This window comes from Thalassophryne amazonica, chromosome 13, assembly GCF_902500255.1.
Source record: "Thalassophryne amazonica chromosome 13, fThaAma1.1, whole genome shotgun sequence".
Taxonomy (NCBI): Eukaryota; Metazoa; Chordata; class Actinopteri; order Batrachoidiformes; family Batrachoididae; genus Thalassophryne; species Thalassophryne amazonica.
The window spans coordinates 71944840-71963191 of record NC_047115.1 but is presented as its reverse complement, the minus strand read 5'-3'; the positions used below and the strand labels follow the sequence as shown (position 1 = coordinate 71963191).

The window sequence follows — 18352 nt, the reverse complement described above, 5'->3', positions numbered from 1 at the left end:
ATGGTAAAGCAGCATCATGAATCATTGCTGGAGTCATGACATTAAAAAATATATTTAAAATTTATTTTTTGTTATGTTACTCTGCCTCCTTGTGTGACTTTCAGTGGTAGTTGTCTCCTTTGGTCCTTTCAGGAGGACGTTTGCTGCCTCACTGTGTTTTTGCGTGGCGGTTCTGACTCTCACAGATGGGCCATGCATGCTGCAGGAGCGCCTCGCAGCATGTGAAGTCCTTGTGTCATTTCCCAATTCCATCTGTAGTGCTGCCACGAGTGTGTTATAGCCAAGAACCACACAAGGATTTCTCACATTTTTAATACACTCATATTTCTTCTTTGCAACAACACTCTGGGAGAGTATTACAAGGAATATGATGGCCCATTTGTCACTACTAGTAATTGCTCAAAGTAGAGGGAAGGAATAGTTTGAGGATTGTTGAAGCAGGACAGCTAGTAATTAGTGTTATATGTGTGTTTTGGAGAGGCAACAAGATGGAAATCAGCCATAAGGTGGACAACATGAATAAGACAAAGATAAGAATATGTGATGTGTTTTTGCAGTCACTGCAAAGAATTCCAACATGACCCTACAACACAGGGATGGGCAGCTAGAGTCCTGGGGGCAAGATACAGGCGTACCGTTGGTAACAATGGCTCATTGTTAAAATTCCAAGTCACAAAAATTAAAGCTGTAACAATTTCTTTGGTTAGTAACTAACATCGATCAGCAGAGGGCACTCACCCATTACTCATGTGACGAGTTATTTTCATTGTTAGCCATTATGTCATAAATGAGAGTTAAAATATGAAGTGTCAAAAAGAGAAACACTGAGCCAAAAGAAAAGTCCAATAAAATATGGGAACATATGTAATAAAATTTTTAAATTTTGTATTACATTCAATGATAAATTCACGATTATATTACAGTTATATTACATTTTATTTTCTTTAATGTAATTAAAAACAAGCAGATCTGTTTTGGAAGTGTGGAATCAGTATGAACCATGAAGGATTTCAATTGCAATCATCTACAAATTCTAAGCATAAAGACAAGTATAACACTTAAAAGGATAAGATGTCGTTAACAGTGTTTTTGTTGTTTTGTTATTGGTAGTTATGGTGGTGGTGGTGGTGGTGGTGTGTGTGTGTGTGTGTGTGTGTGTGTGTGTGTGTGTGTGTGTGTGTGTGTGTGTGTGTGTGTGTGTGTGTGTGTGTGTGTGTGTGTGTGTGTGTGTGTGTGTGTGTGTGTTTAAAGAAACAGCTGCTAAGGCATCATACATTTTACCATCATTTCACTTGAGCAAAAGCCAAAAATCTGCCATCAGAAGGTAATTACGTTGGTTGGGTTAATATATACATTCATTCATTCATTAATCCTGTTCACACCAAATTTGGTGTGCTGATGGCTTGGGTCACTTGACTCCATTTGGGCATATTTAAAGTCTTTTTTAATTTTGCCTACAGAATATTCACATTTCTTCTTCTGTACTGTTTAATCAACAGGCAGCCATGCCTTGACTATAGATAGCTTGGCAGTCCCGGCCAACCCATGAATGGGTAAAGACTGTGGACAAGAGTCTGCATGATGAACAAGCCCCCATCTTAGAGTTACCAAAAAAGTCTCACTAATGGCGCTATCATTACACATTAAACAACATGAAAATTTCACTCAATGGATATACTGTAGCTCGAACTTCTTACATGAACCAGTATGACATTTAACAACACAGCAAACCATATTATGACAAATACTTCTATTTAAAAAATGCTCAGAGATGAGGCATAGTTCATAGTAACTTTTGCCCATTAGCATGTGTTATGATGCTAGTAAGCAACTTGTAAAGGATGATTTTCAAGACACATGGACGTTTAAACCTGTTGTGAATCACTGCTTTAATGTGCTCCCCTTGCTGACATCATCAGCCACAGTCAGATAGATAACCATAAAACTTTTCTTCACAGGTTAACCATATTAAAACCCCATTTGGCGGAATGTAGTTCCCTAGTGAATCAAGGCTCAGTTTGTTGGTCACATGTCTTGAAAATGATGGCAAGGTATTGACGTTGCACCTAGTCATCAGGGGAGAATCACACATGCTGCTGTCTGAACCGTGGACAATCTGTTGACAGTCTGTGGACAGTCTGAACGTGTAGCATTATCAGAGGTTTTATACGAGCAAAAACACCCATCGGACAGAATGCATCATGAAAAACATTTAAAAATGTTTAAATGAAGTTGCATTGACCATATTATATGAATCACAGAATGAATTGTTTGAAAAAGACTAAATACTGGCCATGGGTGCTCATCAAAATACATAATTTAAATGTATGTAGTAGTTGTAGCCTGAGCCTCTAGCGGACTGTGGCGCCAACACATGAGAAAACAAAATGTCACTCCAACCGGTGACTCCCCTAATGTGTTGGGAGAACTGGACTGTAGTGAACATGAAATGAATGTGACAATGATGACTGAAAGACAATAAATACACTCAACAAAAATATAAATGCAACACTTTTGGTTTTGCTCCCATTTTGTATGAGATGAACTCAAAGATCTAAAACTTTTTCCACATACACAATATCACCATTTCTCTCAAATATTGTTCACAAACCAGTCTAAATCTGTAATAGTGAGCACTTCTCCTTTGCTGAGATAATCCATCCCACCTCACAGGTGTGCCATATCAAGATGTTGATTAGACACCATGATTAGTGCACAGGTGTGCCTTAGACTGCCCACAATAAAAGGCCACTCTGAAAGGTGCAGTTTTATCACACAGCACAATGCCACAGATGTCGCAAGATTTGAGGGAGCGTGCAATTGGAATGCTGACAGCAGGAATGTCAACCAGAGCTGTTGCTCATGTATTGAATGTTCATTTCTCTACCATAAGCCGTCTCCAAAGGCGTTTCAGAGAATTTGGCAGTACATCCAACCAGCCTCACAACCGCAGACCACGTGTAACCACACCAGCCCAGGACCTCCACATCCAGCATGTTCACCTCCAAGATCATCTGAGACCAGCCACTCGGACAGCTGCTGAAACAATCGGTTTGCATAACCAAAGAATTTCTGCACAAACTGTCAGAAACCGTCTCAGGGAAGCTCATCTTCATGCTCATCATCCTCATCGGGGTCTCAACCTGACTCCAGTTCGTCGTCGTAACCGACTTGAGTGGGCAAATGCTCACATTCGCTGGCGTTTGGCACGTTGGAGAGGTGTTCTCTTCATGGATGAATCCCGGTTCACACTGTTCAGGGCAGATGGCAGCGTGTGTGGCGTCGTGTGGGTGTGTGGTTTTCTGATGTCAATGTTGTGGATCGAGTGGCCCATGGTGGCGGTGGGGTTATGGTATGGGCAGGCGTCTGTTATGGACGAAGAACACAGGTGCATTTTATTGATGGCATTTTGAATGCACAGAGATACTGTGACGAGATCCTGAGGCCCATTGTTGTGCCATACATCCAAGAACATCACCTCATGTTGCAACAGGATAATGCACTGCCCCATGTTGCAAGGATCTGTGCACAATTCTTGGAAGCTGAAAATGTCCCAGTTCTTGCATGGCCGGCATACTCACCGGACATGTCACCCATTGAGCATGTTTGGGATGCTCTGGACTGGCGTATACGACAGCGTGTACCAGTTCCTGCCAATATCCAGCAACTTCGCACAGCCATTGAAGAGGAGTGGACCAACATTCCACAGGCCACAATTTACAACCTGATCAACTCTATGCGAAGGAGATGTGTTGCACTGCATGAGGCAAATGGTGGTCACACCAGATACTGACTGGTATCCCCCCCCAATAAAACAAAACTGCACCTTTCAGAGTGGCCTTTTATTGTGGGCAGTCTAAGGCACACCTGTGCACTAATCATGGTGTCTAATCAGCATCTTGATATGGCACACCTGTGAGGTGGGATGGATTATCTCAGCAAAGGAGAAGTGCTCACTATCACAGATTTAGACTGGTTTGTGAACAATATTTGAGGGAAATGGTGATATTGTGTATGTGGAAAAAGTTTTAGATCTTTGAGTTCATCTCATACAAAATGGGAGCAAAACCAAAAGTGTTGAGTTTATATTTTTGTTGAGTGTATGAAGAATCTGGGTTTTTTGTGCATTTTATTACAATTAATAATGTGGCTAATTCTCTGAACAGATCGTCTAAGGTGTGTGGGCCGGTGTCCTAGACTGAACGGTCCTCCTTAAAATCGCCCCCCCCCCGATGACGCGGTTCACCGGATTAACACCTTGTCTCTGCATCAAACTGCACACCAGTCATCATCTATCTCAGTGACAGATATCTGAAGCTTTTGTACAACAATCATTTCCACATAAATTCAGCATTATTTCATCATAAACGGTGGCAGAAGCAATCAGAGTGCCGCGGCTAAACGAGCTGCTAGCTGATGCTTTCAGTGCGTGTCTGACTTTTCAAAGCGTCACGGAATTTCGCTTCGTTTCTGCTAAAAAATTACTTTAGAATGATTTAAGAGGGGTTTCCTTTATCATCTGATGGTTAATAATCCCATTAATCCATTTGATTGCTTTGGGTGAAGAGACTCCATCTCAGACGTGCTGCTGTGATCCAAAATGATGCATGCACAGATGCAAAAGGCAGACCAATTTTTAGGGGCGGACGTGATGTGATATAATTTTGAATTTTAACGGTGTTAGCATTTGTAGCACTTATCGCTAGCTTTGTGACATTAGGTCCATTTAATCCATGATTACTGAGAAAATAAGTGGTTCCTAATTTTTAATACCAAAGCAAACCCGTTATGAGAACCATCACTCAGCCCCCAAATATATGATTGTATGGAAATGTACAGTTTGGACCATACAGTATCTACACTAAATTTTGTGTGCTGAATGTAGAATGTGGATAACTTATTCAGCATACCTTCATGTTCAAACATCAGTATGGATATACAAATGATTTGCTTTCACAAATCTATCATAAGGCAAATTAGCACCTCCTAGCCTACAAGGCTGTTTGAAGTTAGCTTGTCCACTAAACAATTCTCGATCAATTTGATGGAACAAGATGATGTAATCTTAGATTATGAGGAAACCACGTTATTCTGCTTCTTCCACATGTCAACAAAACATTGTGAACACAGAATGTTTTGATATTTCTTGCTAGATTTAGAGCTGTGCAAGTATTGTAGCCTGACTTCTGCTACACAGGCTGGGATGAAGCTGGAAAGGGTGCTGGATGAACTGGAACACTGCTGCTTCTTTCAATGAAGTGACGTATTGTTACATTATCATTACAAACTGACTATTTCTTCACCGTTTAACATATCTGCGGCTGCCAGTGACAGTGACTCTGTCTTAATGACCAGCACAGGACTATTTTATTGCATTAAATATGAATGCAGTGCCAGACCAGTGATTTAATTGTTCTGTAATTTTGACATTAAAGTTAAATTAGAATTATGTTCTATCTCACATGTGGTTAAATAAAGTGAGCAGACATATGTAGTACCACTTTGGTGGCCAGAGCTGTTACTGTAAGAGGTGGGCGATATCGGGAATTTTGGTATTGATCCAATATCAAGTAAATACAGGCCCAGTATTGCCAATGTCGATACCGATACTGATACTTTTTCATATTTAAGCTTCATAGATCCAAAGGATCCAAAAGACCTAGGATAGAATTTCGCCAAACATTGTACGTGACAACAAAATACTTTATTATCACAATCAACATTTTTGTTTAAAAAAATATCACTCAACACAACTTAAAACAAAATCTCCTGAGGTAAAGGTGTTGTGTGTTGGGGGGTGTGGCTGGATATTTTGGTGTTCTTTTCTTTTCTTTGCTCTCCAGGTGGCATGAGAACTGATTTGTCTGTGGAGAAGGTGCTGGCTGAAGAATCCTTCACCCTCATCAACATCATGTGCAGCACCTGTGAATGGTGCTCACATGCAACCTTAAAGACTTTCAGCTGAAGCAGATAATTGGATGGCGTTCTGCATTTAAGTCATGTGTGATTCAAGCAGAACTGCCGGGAACTCGACCTTGTGATGTTTGTTTGTGAGACGCTGAGGACCGCGCCTGGGTTTGATACATTGAGCCCGTGAAGCAAGGAAGGGTGAGGGACACATGCTGTCAGCACACATCAAAGGTGATTAAGTGTTTGACTAATTGTTGATAGTAACTTGGTATTTTGTTACGCAGTATACTTGAATTGTGATGACGATTGTGCAGCTCGCTTCTCACTGCTGTGGCATGCGGACAAGTGGTCCTCCACCTGTTGTGAGAAGCTGCTCATTTGCATAAAGCTTAAAATACAGACCTGAATGTGTTGCTGATAGTGTGTGCCTTTTGAAGGATATTAGTTGTAACTGCTAACTTACCTCACCTCTTCTATGCTTCGCAGAGAGTCGGTTTGTCGTGTCCACCTGGGGGGTGTTTGGCGGTGGTAGTGGGTCCAGGAGCGCCGGGCTTCGATCCTTTTGGGCGCTGGAGAGCGTGCCAGCCTTCACTCCACCAGAAGGACGCTATTTCTGTTTTTACACTTTTTATGCACCAGCGGGTGAAATAAATATATTGTTTTTGGAACCGCTTTTCTGGTTATTTGTAGCGCTGGGTTCCGTCTGACGCAGGTCCGCTCCTCAACCCGCGTCGACACATAACAAAAGGGCTGACAAACCACAATACAAGGGTGTGCTGCTCCGTGTTGTGTGAGACAGCGCAGCGCTGCTCTTACAGACAGAGAGTAGACTTTGATGAATCTGCGTCCACAGCAGTCAGTGCGGGCAGGAGAGAATAAAAACGTTAAGTATCGATCTTTTTACAAGAGGATCGTTCAATATCAATACCAGCGTTGGTATCGATATTAGGATCGATCCGCCCACCTCTAGTTACTGTGTTGCTGCTATTACTGTTGACATGGGCCCTTCTAAATGTTGCCAAACACGTTCACTTATGACCATGACATAAAATTTAAAGCAAGGATTTTTGGAAACGATTATTTTGTTCGTTGTGTGTCAAGCCTGGTGACAGCTCTTTGGCATCTTAACCTGTTAAATGAAATGGGTAAAAATATTTGTCTTCCCAATATGAACACAGCAGACTGTCTGCCAAGCCAAAATCATTTAGCCACAAAAACTCTGAAGAAACTCTGACTTCAAGACTAGACTGCAGACAGAGTAGCAACACAGCATGAGCCAGGGTGTCTGTTTTTCTCTTTCATGTATTCAACATCCTGAAGGATAATTTACTATAATCACGTTTGCACATAACTGGCACAATTGCCTGCTAAAAATAAATACTGAGCAGCAGCAAACAGGGAGTGAAGCACTTTTCCTCCGATCTGTTGTCATCACTTTCCTCCTGAGAAGCGCTCCCCTCCATGTTTGCTGCTGCAGAGCATTTATTTTTAGCATGCACGCTCACCTGCAGGAGGACCCTTTTTTTTAACAACATATATTGCCACGCTGCATAATTGTCACCTGCGACATTATGTGATGAGTCTTTTCTGTGGTTTGTTTGAGCCTGAGAATAGACACAGCAGGTCCCACATAAACAAAAGCTTCATCACGAGCCTCATCCTTTTCTAGAAACAGTGTGAATAAAATGTGTTGTTGACCTCTGATGTGGCTGTAATTTATGCCCGAATCTTTTTTTGTAATTTGTTTTAACATTAGTTACTGTTAAATTAATTAACTTTACAGTAACTTTGGGGTTTTTTTGTTTTTTGTTTTTTGGGCCCACACTCATCATTAGGCTAAATGACAAGTGCACTTTTCCCACAAGATACTCAGAAAAGCTTCACTGTTTTAGTATAATTAAAGGTTAGCATCTCCTTTAAAGGTGCTATGAATAATTTTTCTTCCACTAGATGTCAGACTAGAACCACTTTCAGGATGCAAACAACACTTGTCATATGGACACTCCTTAGACTAGACCACTTACCACCATTTTTTTTTTCAGGAAGCGGCATTTTTGAGTAGAAGTTGGTATATACCCTTTTTGGATGGAATAAACTCCCCTGAATCTTGGATAAATGGATACCAAGCTCAAATTTTAAATTTTGGATTGGAAAAACATACTTAGAAATGTATCCCTAAATGCGCCCTATTGAGATATTCCATAATCCCTTGCGTGACAGAGTCACTGCAGTCAAAATAACATAGAGAAACCACATGACAACAATTGCAAATTAACATTATACAACCAAAATGTAATTTTTTTATGCTTTGAATCATGTTAATAAGAGACAGCATGCATGAGACCCTGGAAACTTGCTAAAACAAATATTGCATATAATCCATGTCTGCTACGTTTAACCTGCATGGAGCTTCATGAATGCAAACTGAATTTCAGACATTTTATTTTTATTACTCTGGAACAAACAGGACAAACAGTGTTGTAAAGGACAATAAGCAGGACGTTAAAGAGCAAACTTCACTTTCCCTCAGAACGACATGAACAGGAAATGATCGCAGCTCACGGCAGTTCCCATTGAAAATAAAGAAACAACCTGAGGTTCTCGCATGTTTACATAAAACAAACACAATAACAACGTCTATAAATCCAGATAATATATTCACGAGAGTTTTAGGCACATTATACAAAGAGTTTTATGTTGTGATGTTTATGCTGTTGTCCGTGTGCAGCAGTTAAAGTGTAGCCTGCTCAGGGCATCTCAGTGCATTTCTCAAGGGTATTGACATCTCACAGAGTGGCGAACTCTCCGAAGTTTTTTGAGATTTTGCAGGATTTGAAACCTCAATAGGGCAAATAGGCAAAATTTTACAGTGTTTCAGCCAATACCCTTTGCTAATGATGTTGCCCAGCATGTACAGTGTGATCTTATATCGCTGTCTCAGTTTTAAATATTATTTAATAAATGTTTCCACATATCAAGTTTATCATGTTTAAGAAAAGCAAAACAGCAGGACATTTTTTGATGTTTGACGGACCGTACATAAAATATGTGTTCTCTTAGCAACAAACATGCACGCTGTTATTATGTGGATGTTGAATATTTGTCTTTAATTCTTATTTTGGTCTAATTTGTCTTTTGGTCCAATGGTCATTTATGTGTTGGTCGTGATTTAAGAAATATAACCTGGACATCAGAATACATGTACCATGTGTTAGTAGTTTGTTCCTCATGAGCAGTATTCCGAGACCACTGTTAAATCAATAAATTACACACATCAGGTAGAACATGTAGAAGTGATGAATTAAGATGTTCATTGTGTTTACTCAATATTTTAATGATTTTTGTCATGAAGTTATTCAGAAAATACATAGAAATTTTGAATGCTTTACTTTCGTTTATCTACCATTGTATGTTTCTTGTCCATTTAGAAGCTCAAAATAAAAATGTTACCTTGATATCCTATTTTTCCATGAACAAGTTAAAAACAATATTGATATACTTCTACTCAAAAATGCCATTAACCTTTTATAGAACCACTTTTCATGAATTCTGTCTGGACTACCTCCACAAATCTCCCTCTTCACACTTCTCTCCATATTGAGCAGACTGAGTAAGAGTTGGAGCCTTTTAACAGATTGAGCAGCTCTCTGTGTTGGAAAAGCCAAACGTACTGCATGTGGATTGTAGTCCAACCACTTTCTTGGTCAGAGGCATTTTTAGCCTATAAATACAAGTTTTGTGTGTATTTCTGGAAAGTAACTAGTAGTAGCCCTCTGCCATCTGGAAAAAAAATTGTATTAAAGAGCAGGACTCACGTGCCCTAAATGTGTTCAAAACTCCCATGGACTAAATGTGCAAGCAGTGGCCAGACCAAGAACATAAATGGGACAGAAAAGCTCAGAGCACAGATGGGGTGTGCACAATATGCCATAAAGCTATGAAATCTTTACACAGAAAATAATTGTTGGCTGCTATATTATGTAAAATCTCACTGAGGGCACCTTTAAACTTGCCCATCCTTAACATAACATAACATTTCATGGCATATTACCCTTCTGTAGTTCACATTGCAGTGTTTATGATGCTGTTTCATGATGCTATTTATACAGGAATCTGTTGAATAGTAGTTTTTCCACCTTTTCCATTTTACAAACATGTTACGCTGCAGTTTCATGTTGTTACTATAAAAGTCATCTGTTACTTGATGCAGACTGCATCAAGTCTGCTTCCTCCACTCATCTACTTTTGATGGATCTGTACTTTAGAAATGTGATTGACGGTGTTTTACTGTGTATGAGTGGGACCCTGTGACCATTGTAATCTAATATGTTGTTTATTCTGTTGTCCTGCATGCTTGCCAGTGGATTATAAAGGTGGGAATGGCAATATAATTTCACCTTGCTCCTCTGTAAATAGTCGATCGGTTCTTGCCAGTAATGCAATAGGTAACCAGTGTAAGAATAAGAAGTCCCTTTCTGCTGCCAAAGCCTGCATACCCCAAATCCTGCCCTCTAAGTTCAAACCCAGGCTGCTTCCTCCCAGTGGCGACAGTCAGGAAAGCATTGCTAAAACTGTCAGGCATCCAAAGGCCCACAGTTGTGAGGATCTGTACACAGGGACATGTGACACAGACTGTTTTGAAGAAAGAGAAAGTGGGCAGCATTCAGACTCAAACTCCAGTTGTGGCCCCAAATGTGCCAATGGCCTCACGAATGCTTCTCCGGCATTTAGGAGGAGTGCATCTGAGTTTTCCAGCCTGTACAGAACCATGCATCACATCCAGCGTCCCAACTCTACTAGCTGCAGCCCCCACGGCAGTGTCCGCAGCTTGACGTCTCTCTTTGAAAAGGCAAAGACAAATGGAGATGAAAGGTCAGAGGCCGACGAGGCAGGTAACATTCCACGAGATGCCGTGTCGTCAAGGGTCAGCGAGTTTGAAATGATCATCCAGCGGTCCAGCTCGGTGCCCAGCCGCTCTTCCTCCTTGCCAACCCTGCACTCCAACCAGAACTACAGCCCTAATCACAGCCCTGCTCACCTCTGTATGGCCTCCACCATGTCAGCTGACTCCCTTTTTGTAGCTGAACCCACCCAGACAGAGACTTGCTCCCCGGTGGAAGCAGAGGACAAGACCACCAGGGAGGAGGCCTTGTCACACAGTAGTGAGACTGTAGAGGATGATACACCCTCCTTAGTGAATGAACACAATAGCAGAACAGAGTCCCCCTCTGTCATTGAGAATGATGTTGAACAGATCCTTGGCGAGACTTCCACACAGCAGAGCCACACAGCTGTCAGTGAATTAAAGAGTCCATCAACACTACCTCCAGCATCCCCTACATACAGCCACCACCACCTCCTGCACCATCTCAACCATCACCTCCAACTCAAGCCCAGCAAATGCAAAGGCTCCTGCCCAGCCTCCTATACTCGCTTCACCACCATTCTCAGGCACGAGAGGCAGCAGGCCACAGCCCAACAGGAGAGGCCTCCTGTTCAAGAGAAGAAAACTACACTACCTGCAAACCTTCTCCTTATGGGCCCTGCCCCCTTTAGATTACGTAAAAACCTGCAATCGCACCAGGCTCGGAGAACCTTGTTGGCCACCAAGGTGACAATGGGCACCCAAAGGCCCTGCAGTGTATCTCCTGAGCTCAGACCTCTGATCCCACAGCGCCTCTCATCCCTGGAAGTCCTAGAGAGGCTGAGCAATGGGGAAGGAGACGACACTGACCACCTGCATAACGGGCAGGGCTCGGATGCCAACGGGAACTTCCTGCAGCCGCTGGCAACTAACTATAGAGGTGGCTATCCCTATCCATTCACTACTGTCACCTCTTTCTCCTTCCTGTAAACATGTGCCCATCTCTGTGGTCACTCATTTATATCCAACCTGTCTTCACCATGTGTCCCTTTTTCCACAAAGTGCCAATGCCACCACCTTCCATCTCTAGTCTGTGTGATGTGTAACAAAATGACAGGGAGGCCTCCATCTCATTCTGAGTGTGGTGTTTGGTGCGCTTCCATTTCATGGTGAATGAGTATGGTCTTGGTCCTGCACCCACAAACCCATCTGAACACTACAGTGACTGTAGGACATTCATGCAGCTTTTGGTAAAGTATATCTCATGGTGACATCAGATTTGAGTGTATGCAAGAGTACTCAGACTGCATAAGCATTACATGTAAAGACGTTTTGTTTTTATTACTGAATTACGACAGACAACTGAATTTAATACAACTTCGCTCATTTGTAACAAATCTTGTTCTTGTGTAGACAGCGGTGGCCTTGAATGCTTTACCCTCGAGGACAAGAATGGCTATTTTCATGCACGAGATCAACATACACATTTAGCAGATGTTACATTACTGGCAACATTTTCTAAATCATATAACCAGAATGATGAACTTAATTTTGTCTTTCCTGCCATTGTTGGGATCCATTGGGTTGGAATCTCAAGAGATTCACTTTCATTTAATTCCAATTTGGTGTCACAGTTCCATTTATATGGTGTAGAAATCAGTTTGCCAGTGATTCTAGCCAGTATTGGGCTAGAATATATAAATAGCTGGTATGGACCTTTTAAAAGTTTAGTTTTCCTGACATAAACCTATAGTCTTGTCATTCATTGGTAATGTTCATGCAGAAAGAAATAACACCATGCTGAAACATTGCATATGCACTGTCAAAATTGATGTCCTACCATGGCTGTAAATCTTTAGTAAATTCAGTGTTTGTTTGTTTTTCATCTTTCATCTTTCATTATAAAAGGTTAGTTGCAGCCAGATCTAACATTTTTAGTGATTCAAGCAGTGCTTTGTTTCTTTCCAAATTGATCCTGGTTGGATGATCAATAATAGTACCCCATGATGTCAACTTTTTGTTTCTGGGCCAAGATGCAGTAGGTTTCATATTATGATTTTTTGCATTAATTTTTTCACACATACATATTTGTGTTTATACCAGTATGCATGCATAAATACATTTGTTTTCCTTCTTGTTTTTTTGGTTGCAGTGTTTGCTTTTTGTTTCAGTGTTAATTTAAAGCATGCGTAGGTGTAGATGGATGCGCTGTATACTGTTCTGTTCAATGAAATTAAGGACTTGACTGCAATTTCATCCTATTCTCTTGTCAAGGTTTATTCTTTAAGAGGATTTGCCTGAAAGTTTGGCAGTGAAAATGCTTTGTGGTGTAATCTTCATTTTATTTCTCTTTCAGACTCCTCTCCAGCTCATGGGGAGAGTCAAGATGATGTGCTGAGGAGGCGTCATGGAGACAAAGAGGTGAATTTCCTTTCAGTTCAGGCCAAACTTTCAAAAATGACATCCGACTGATAATGTGTTAGTAATGAGGGCTGTGATATGAATGAGATAGTCATAAATTATGCATAAAGAATGTGTTGCATGAGTAAAGGGGAATAATAAACCCATATCTGGAGGGAAAAACAACTCAGTCTGGTTTCCTGGCAGAAAATCTTGGAGGAGCAGCGGCGGCTGAAGCGGGAACAGGAAGAGGCTGACATAGCATCGAGGCGACACACGGGCATTGTACCGACGCACCATCAGTTTATCACCAATGAGCGCTTCGGGGATCTACTCAACATCACAGATAACACAGAGAAAAGGAAATCAGGCATCGAGGTACAATGCAGGGTTGGGTTCTGTCTCCCTGTGGGGAGGAAAGAGGATGGATGCTATGTCCTGGGGGGGGGGGGGGGGGGGGGGTCAACTCCATTGCTACAAACACAGATGGCTTCTCTCTCCTTGAGAGATTTTGTTGTCAGTTGTAACACAGAATATTTTAAGGTTATGGCATTTCAATTTAGTGATTCTATTCAATAAGTCATTTTTCTCACATATGCATTTGATAAACTGAATAAATTCTGTACAAGGTGATGAGGTGGCTCAAATTCCAGAGCCTACACTCTAAAAAATGAACCGCTCTCTCAACGAGAAAAAGCGATATAACAATTTGCATAGTTTTTAAAAGTTATTTAAACTAAGTTAAAGTTATTTCAACTTAAATAGAGAAGTCTTGTGGCATTAAGTCAGTTGAAAGTTCAAATAACCAAGTTGAAATCACTTAAAAAGATCTATGCAAATTGTTACATCACTTTTTCTCGTTGAGACAGCAGTTCCTTTTTTAGAGTCTACACTTCAACACACAGGACAGGAAAATTGAAAGAATCAGGGTTTGTTTCCCAAAAGCATCTTCAGGCTAAGATGAGTTGATTTTATGAGACTTTCTTTATCTTTAAAGTTGTTTCCCAAAACACTGTAATTCATGCACCTGAGCAAGCTTACAAGATTACCATTGCAAACCAGTGATTTTGAAAATAATATGACCATTTTATCCATCCATCCATCCATTTTCTTCCGCTTTATCCGGAGTCGGGTCGCGGGGGCAGCAGCTCAAGCAAAGCCGACCATTTTATTTAAAAAAAAAAAGTTGAGTGGTGGGACTAGCCTACAGGAATTTCCAATTTTAGTTTGAGTTAGTGGCAGCTGGTGAAATAATTGTCAGTGGGCTGTACATTGAACAGTTTATCAACTACTATAAGCAACAGGTTGCTTGTTGTGTCCCTCAGCAGCCTGTCCTCAAGGTTCTTGAAATTTCGCCAAGAACGCTTGCAGTATTATGATTCAAACACACTCCAAAAGAATAAAGTGTTTCATTCCAACATTAATTTTTGGCAAAAAAATGAACCTTAATACAGATATATATATAACTTTATTTATAGTCCTACTCTCCCTCCCTCCCACCTTTCTCTTTTGTTTCATCCAAAGAAAAACAATGTTCAGTTTGATGGTTGTCCAATAACTGAGCTACTGTGAATTTATATAACATGGGCACTTGCAATTTTGACCATCTCAGAGTAGACAAAACCTTGCTACACCCCCTGTGATCTTTGGCAACCCCCTAGGGCGTGTCTCTGGTCTTAAACCATTGAAGAGACAGTGATTTGCATGGTCACCATGTCTATAAGAGATTCATTTTGAACTTCATTCAGAGTCCAGCATTATGCAGAACTCTTCTTGAAGTGGCAACCATTTTTAGAAGCACAAATTCTGATTTGATCCATGTAATCAAACATAGCCACTTCCACTTTATGCCTCAAACTGGATGGCAGTTTTGGGTGTAAACCCATGTCACACAGAAGAAACAATGAAGAGGGACACCTAGCACAGGAGGAAGCAGAAGAAGCAAGGTGCTGTTCTGTTGAGTGTTTTTTTTCTTGCTGTTAATTAGTTAGTTAGCTAGCTAGTCAGTTTTCTATTGAATACAAATTAATTATTGAGCACATTCAAATACAAATATTCAACATATTGAGAAAATAATTTTTACTTGCCCTACAGTAAGGTTGTGGGATCACTTCCTTCCTTCTTTTTTGTGTGGCGGTGACGTGTTTGCTTGTGTTCCCTCTGGGTGCTCTGGCTTCCACTTCCAAAGACGTGCAGATTAGGTGAATTGGAAACTTTAAATTAACCATAAGGGTGAATGTGTTTGGTTGTCTACATGTAACCCTGTATTAGACCAGCATCCTATCCAGGGTATACCCTGCCTCTTGCACAGTCCCAGGCCAACCCCACCACCACTATGACCCTTAACTGGAATAAGTGGATATAGCAAATGAATGAATGAGAGGCTTTGTCACCCCCAAGTGACAAGCTGGTGCAGGTTTCCATATCTTCATATGTCACCTATTGGCCAATAATTTTTTTCTTCTCTGATAAAGAATGTTGCCAAATGTGTTAGACTGAAATGATGACAGAACTACAGCCACTAATGATAATGTGGAAGCAAATGATCAGGATCAAGCTTTGTGATCACTTTTTGTGATCAGCACCATTTATCACAAAAGCTGTCTGACTGTGGAAAGCACACAAGACTCTGTTTTCACTGTAATGTATCATGAAATTCAAGAGCATCAAACATTCAATCATTTTGAGAACCTGCTTGTTCCAATTAAGGGTCACAGGGAAGCTGGAGCCTATATGCTAGTGGTCACTAGGGAGAAGCGAAGTTCTCTCTCAATAAGCTGCCATTCTGTAGCAGGGCCGGCACACGTAGACTCATTCATGCCTAGGGTCAATTTAGAGTCACCACTACACCTAACTTGCATGTCTTTGGAAATGGGAGGAAACTGGACTGCCCAATAGAAGTTATGCAAACACAGGGAGAACATGCAAACTCCACACAGAAAAGATGAGATGCGACCTTCTCACTGTGAGACAGTAGTGAAAATCACAAAGTCACCATGCTGCCACATTAAATATTATTAACAACATTTACTTTGTACAACCTCAAATCCACAACAGTTGGGGTGATATGGAATTTGAAACAAAAAGTGATTACTTTGATTTTGTTTCACTGCAGCAAGTATGAAGATACGACATGATGATATGAGATATGAGATGTTTCATGTGGTCAACCTTATTTAATTTGTTAATGTACATCCATTCCTGCATTTAAGACCTGCAACTCATTCAAAAAAATAAAAAAATAAAACTTGGGACGAGGCATTTTAGAGCTAGTAATAAGGTTTAAAAAAATTCTAATGTTATCTCTAGAGGTGCATAACCCTGGCTTCAGAAAGTAAAAGTCCTACCATATATTGCTTCTAAAGGTGTTTTCAGTAAGTCACTCATCTACCTGTCTGAAGACTAGAACTAATTGGAAAGATTTGATCTAGTCGGTGCACAAAATAAAATACACTCAACAAAAATATAAACGCAACACTTTTGGTTTTGCTCCCATTTTGTATGAGATGAACTCAAAGATCTAAAACTTTTTCCACATACACAATATCACCATTTCCCTCAAATATTGTTCACAAACCAGTCAATCTGTGATAGTGAGCACTTCTCCTTTGCTGAGATAATCCATCCCACCTCACAGGTGTGCCATATCAAGATGCTGATTAGACACCATGATTAGTGCACAGGTGTGCCTTAGACTGCCCACAATAAAAGGCCACTCTGAAATGTTCAGTTTTGCTTTATTGATGGGGGAGGGGGGTGTCAGCAAACCAGTCAGTATTTGGTGTGACCATCATTTGCCTCATACAGTGCAACATATCTCCTTTGCATAGAGTTAATCAGGTTGTTGAATGTAGCCTGTGTAATGTTGGTCCACTCCTCTTCTATGGCTGTGTGAAGTTGCTGGATATTGGCAGGAACTGAAACATGCTGTCGTATACGATCCAGAGCATACCAAACATGCTCAGTGGGTGACATGTCCGGTGAGTATGCTGGCCATGCAAGAACTGGGATATTTTCAGCTTCCAGGAATTGTGTACAGATCCTTGCAACATGGGGCCATAAATTATCATGCTGCAACATGAGGTGATGATGGTGGATGAATGGCACAACAATGGGCCTCAGGATCTCATCACGACATCTCTGTGCATTCAAAATGCCATCCATAAAATGCACCTGTATTCGTTGTCCATAACATACACCTGCAATTAGCATAACCCCACCGGCACCATTGGCTGCTCAGTCCATAACTTTGACATCAGCAAACCACTCATCCACATGACACCACACACACTGTCTACCATCTGCCCTTAACAGTGAAAACCGTGAAGAGAACACCTCTCCAATGTGCCAGACACCATCGAATGTGAGCGTTTGCCCACTCAAGTCGGTTAAAACGACAAACTGCAGTCAGGTCGAGACACTGATGACGATGATAAAAAAGCAGATGAGCTTCCCTGAGACAGTGTCTTACAGTTTGTGCAGAAATTCTTCAGTTCTGCAAAGCGACTGTTGCAGCAGCTGTCCAGATGGCTGGTCTCAGACGATCTTGGAGGTGAACATGCTGGATGTAGAGGTCCTGGACTGGAGTGGCTACACGTGGTCTGCGGTTGTGAGGCTGGTTGGATGTACTGCCAAATTCTCTGGAGCGCCTTTAAAGACGGCTTATGGTAGAGAAATGAACATTCAATTCACGGACAGCAGCTCTGGTGGACATTCCTGCAGTCAGCATGCCAATTGCACGCTCCCTCAAAATTTGTGACATCTGTGGCATTGTGCTCTATGATAAAACTGCACATTTCAGAATGGCCTTTTATTGTGGCCAGCCTAAGGCACACCTGTGCACTAATCATGGTGTCTAATCAGCATCTTGATATGCCACACCTGTGAGGTGGGATGGATTATCTTGGCAAAGAAGTGCTCAATAATGCAGATTTAGACAGATTTGTGAACAGTATTTGAGAGAAATAGGTATTTTGTGTATATAGAAAATGTTTTAGCTCTTTGAGTTCAGCTCATGAAAAGTGTTGCATTTATATTTTTGTTCAGAGTATTTGCAATGTCACAAATATTTTTGAGAGGTTTCTCTTTTGTTAAGTTCAGTTTTTGTGTGTTCACAGAGAACTCCAGCCATGGCTCGCTTTGACTTCAGAGCAGAAAGTCTAAAGTAGGTAAAAGTAA

The 18352-nt window shown here is 41.1% G+C and overlaps 1 protein-coding gene across 11 annotated transcripts in view; it reads left to right on the top strand.

Moving 5' to 3' along the window:
* LOC117524002 (sorbin and SH3 domain-containing protein 1) overlaps positions 1–18352 on the top strand; it is a 175009-nt gene that overhangs the window by 141710 nt on the left and 14947 nt on the right. For 8 of the 11 annotated variants that reach the window (XM_034185708.1, XM_034185709.1, XM_034185710.1 and 5 more), the window contains 4 exons: positions 10272–11714; positions 13131–13195; positions 13382–13552; positions 18292–18338. In XM_034185708.1, coding sequence (XP_034041599.1) covers positions 10272–11714; positions 13131–13195; positions 13382–13552; positions 18292–18338 — 1726 coding nt within the window. The remainder of the gene's footprint in view (positions 1–10271; positions 11715–13130; positions 13196–13381; positions 13553–18291; positions 18339–18352) is intronic. The other 3 variants (XM_034185714.1, XM_034185717.1, XM_034185718.1) reach the window with 3 other exon arrangements.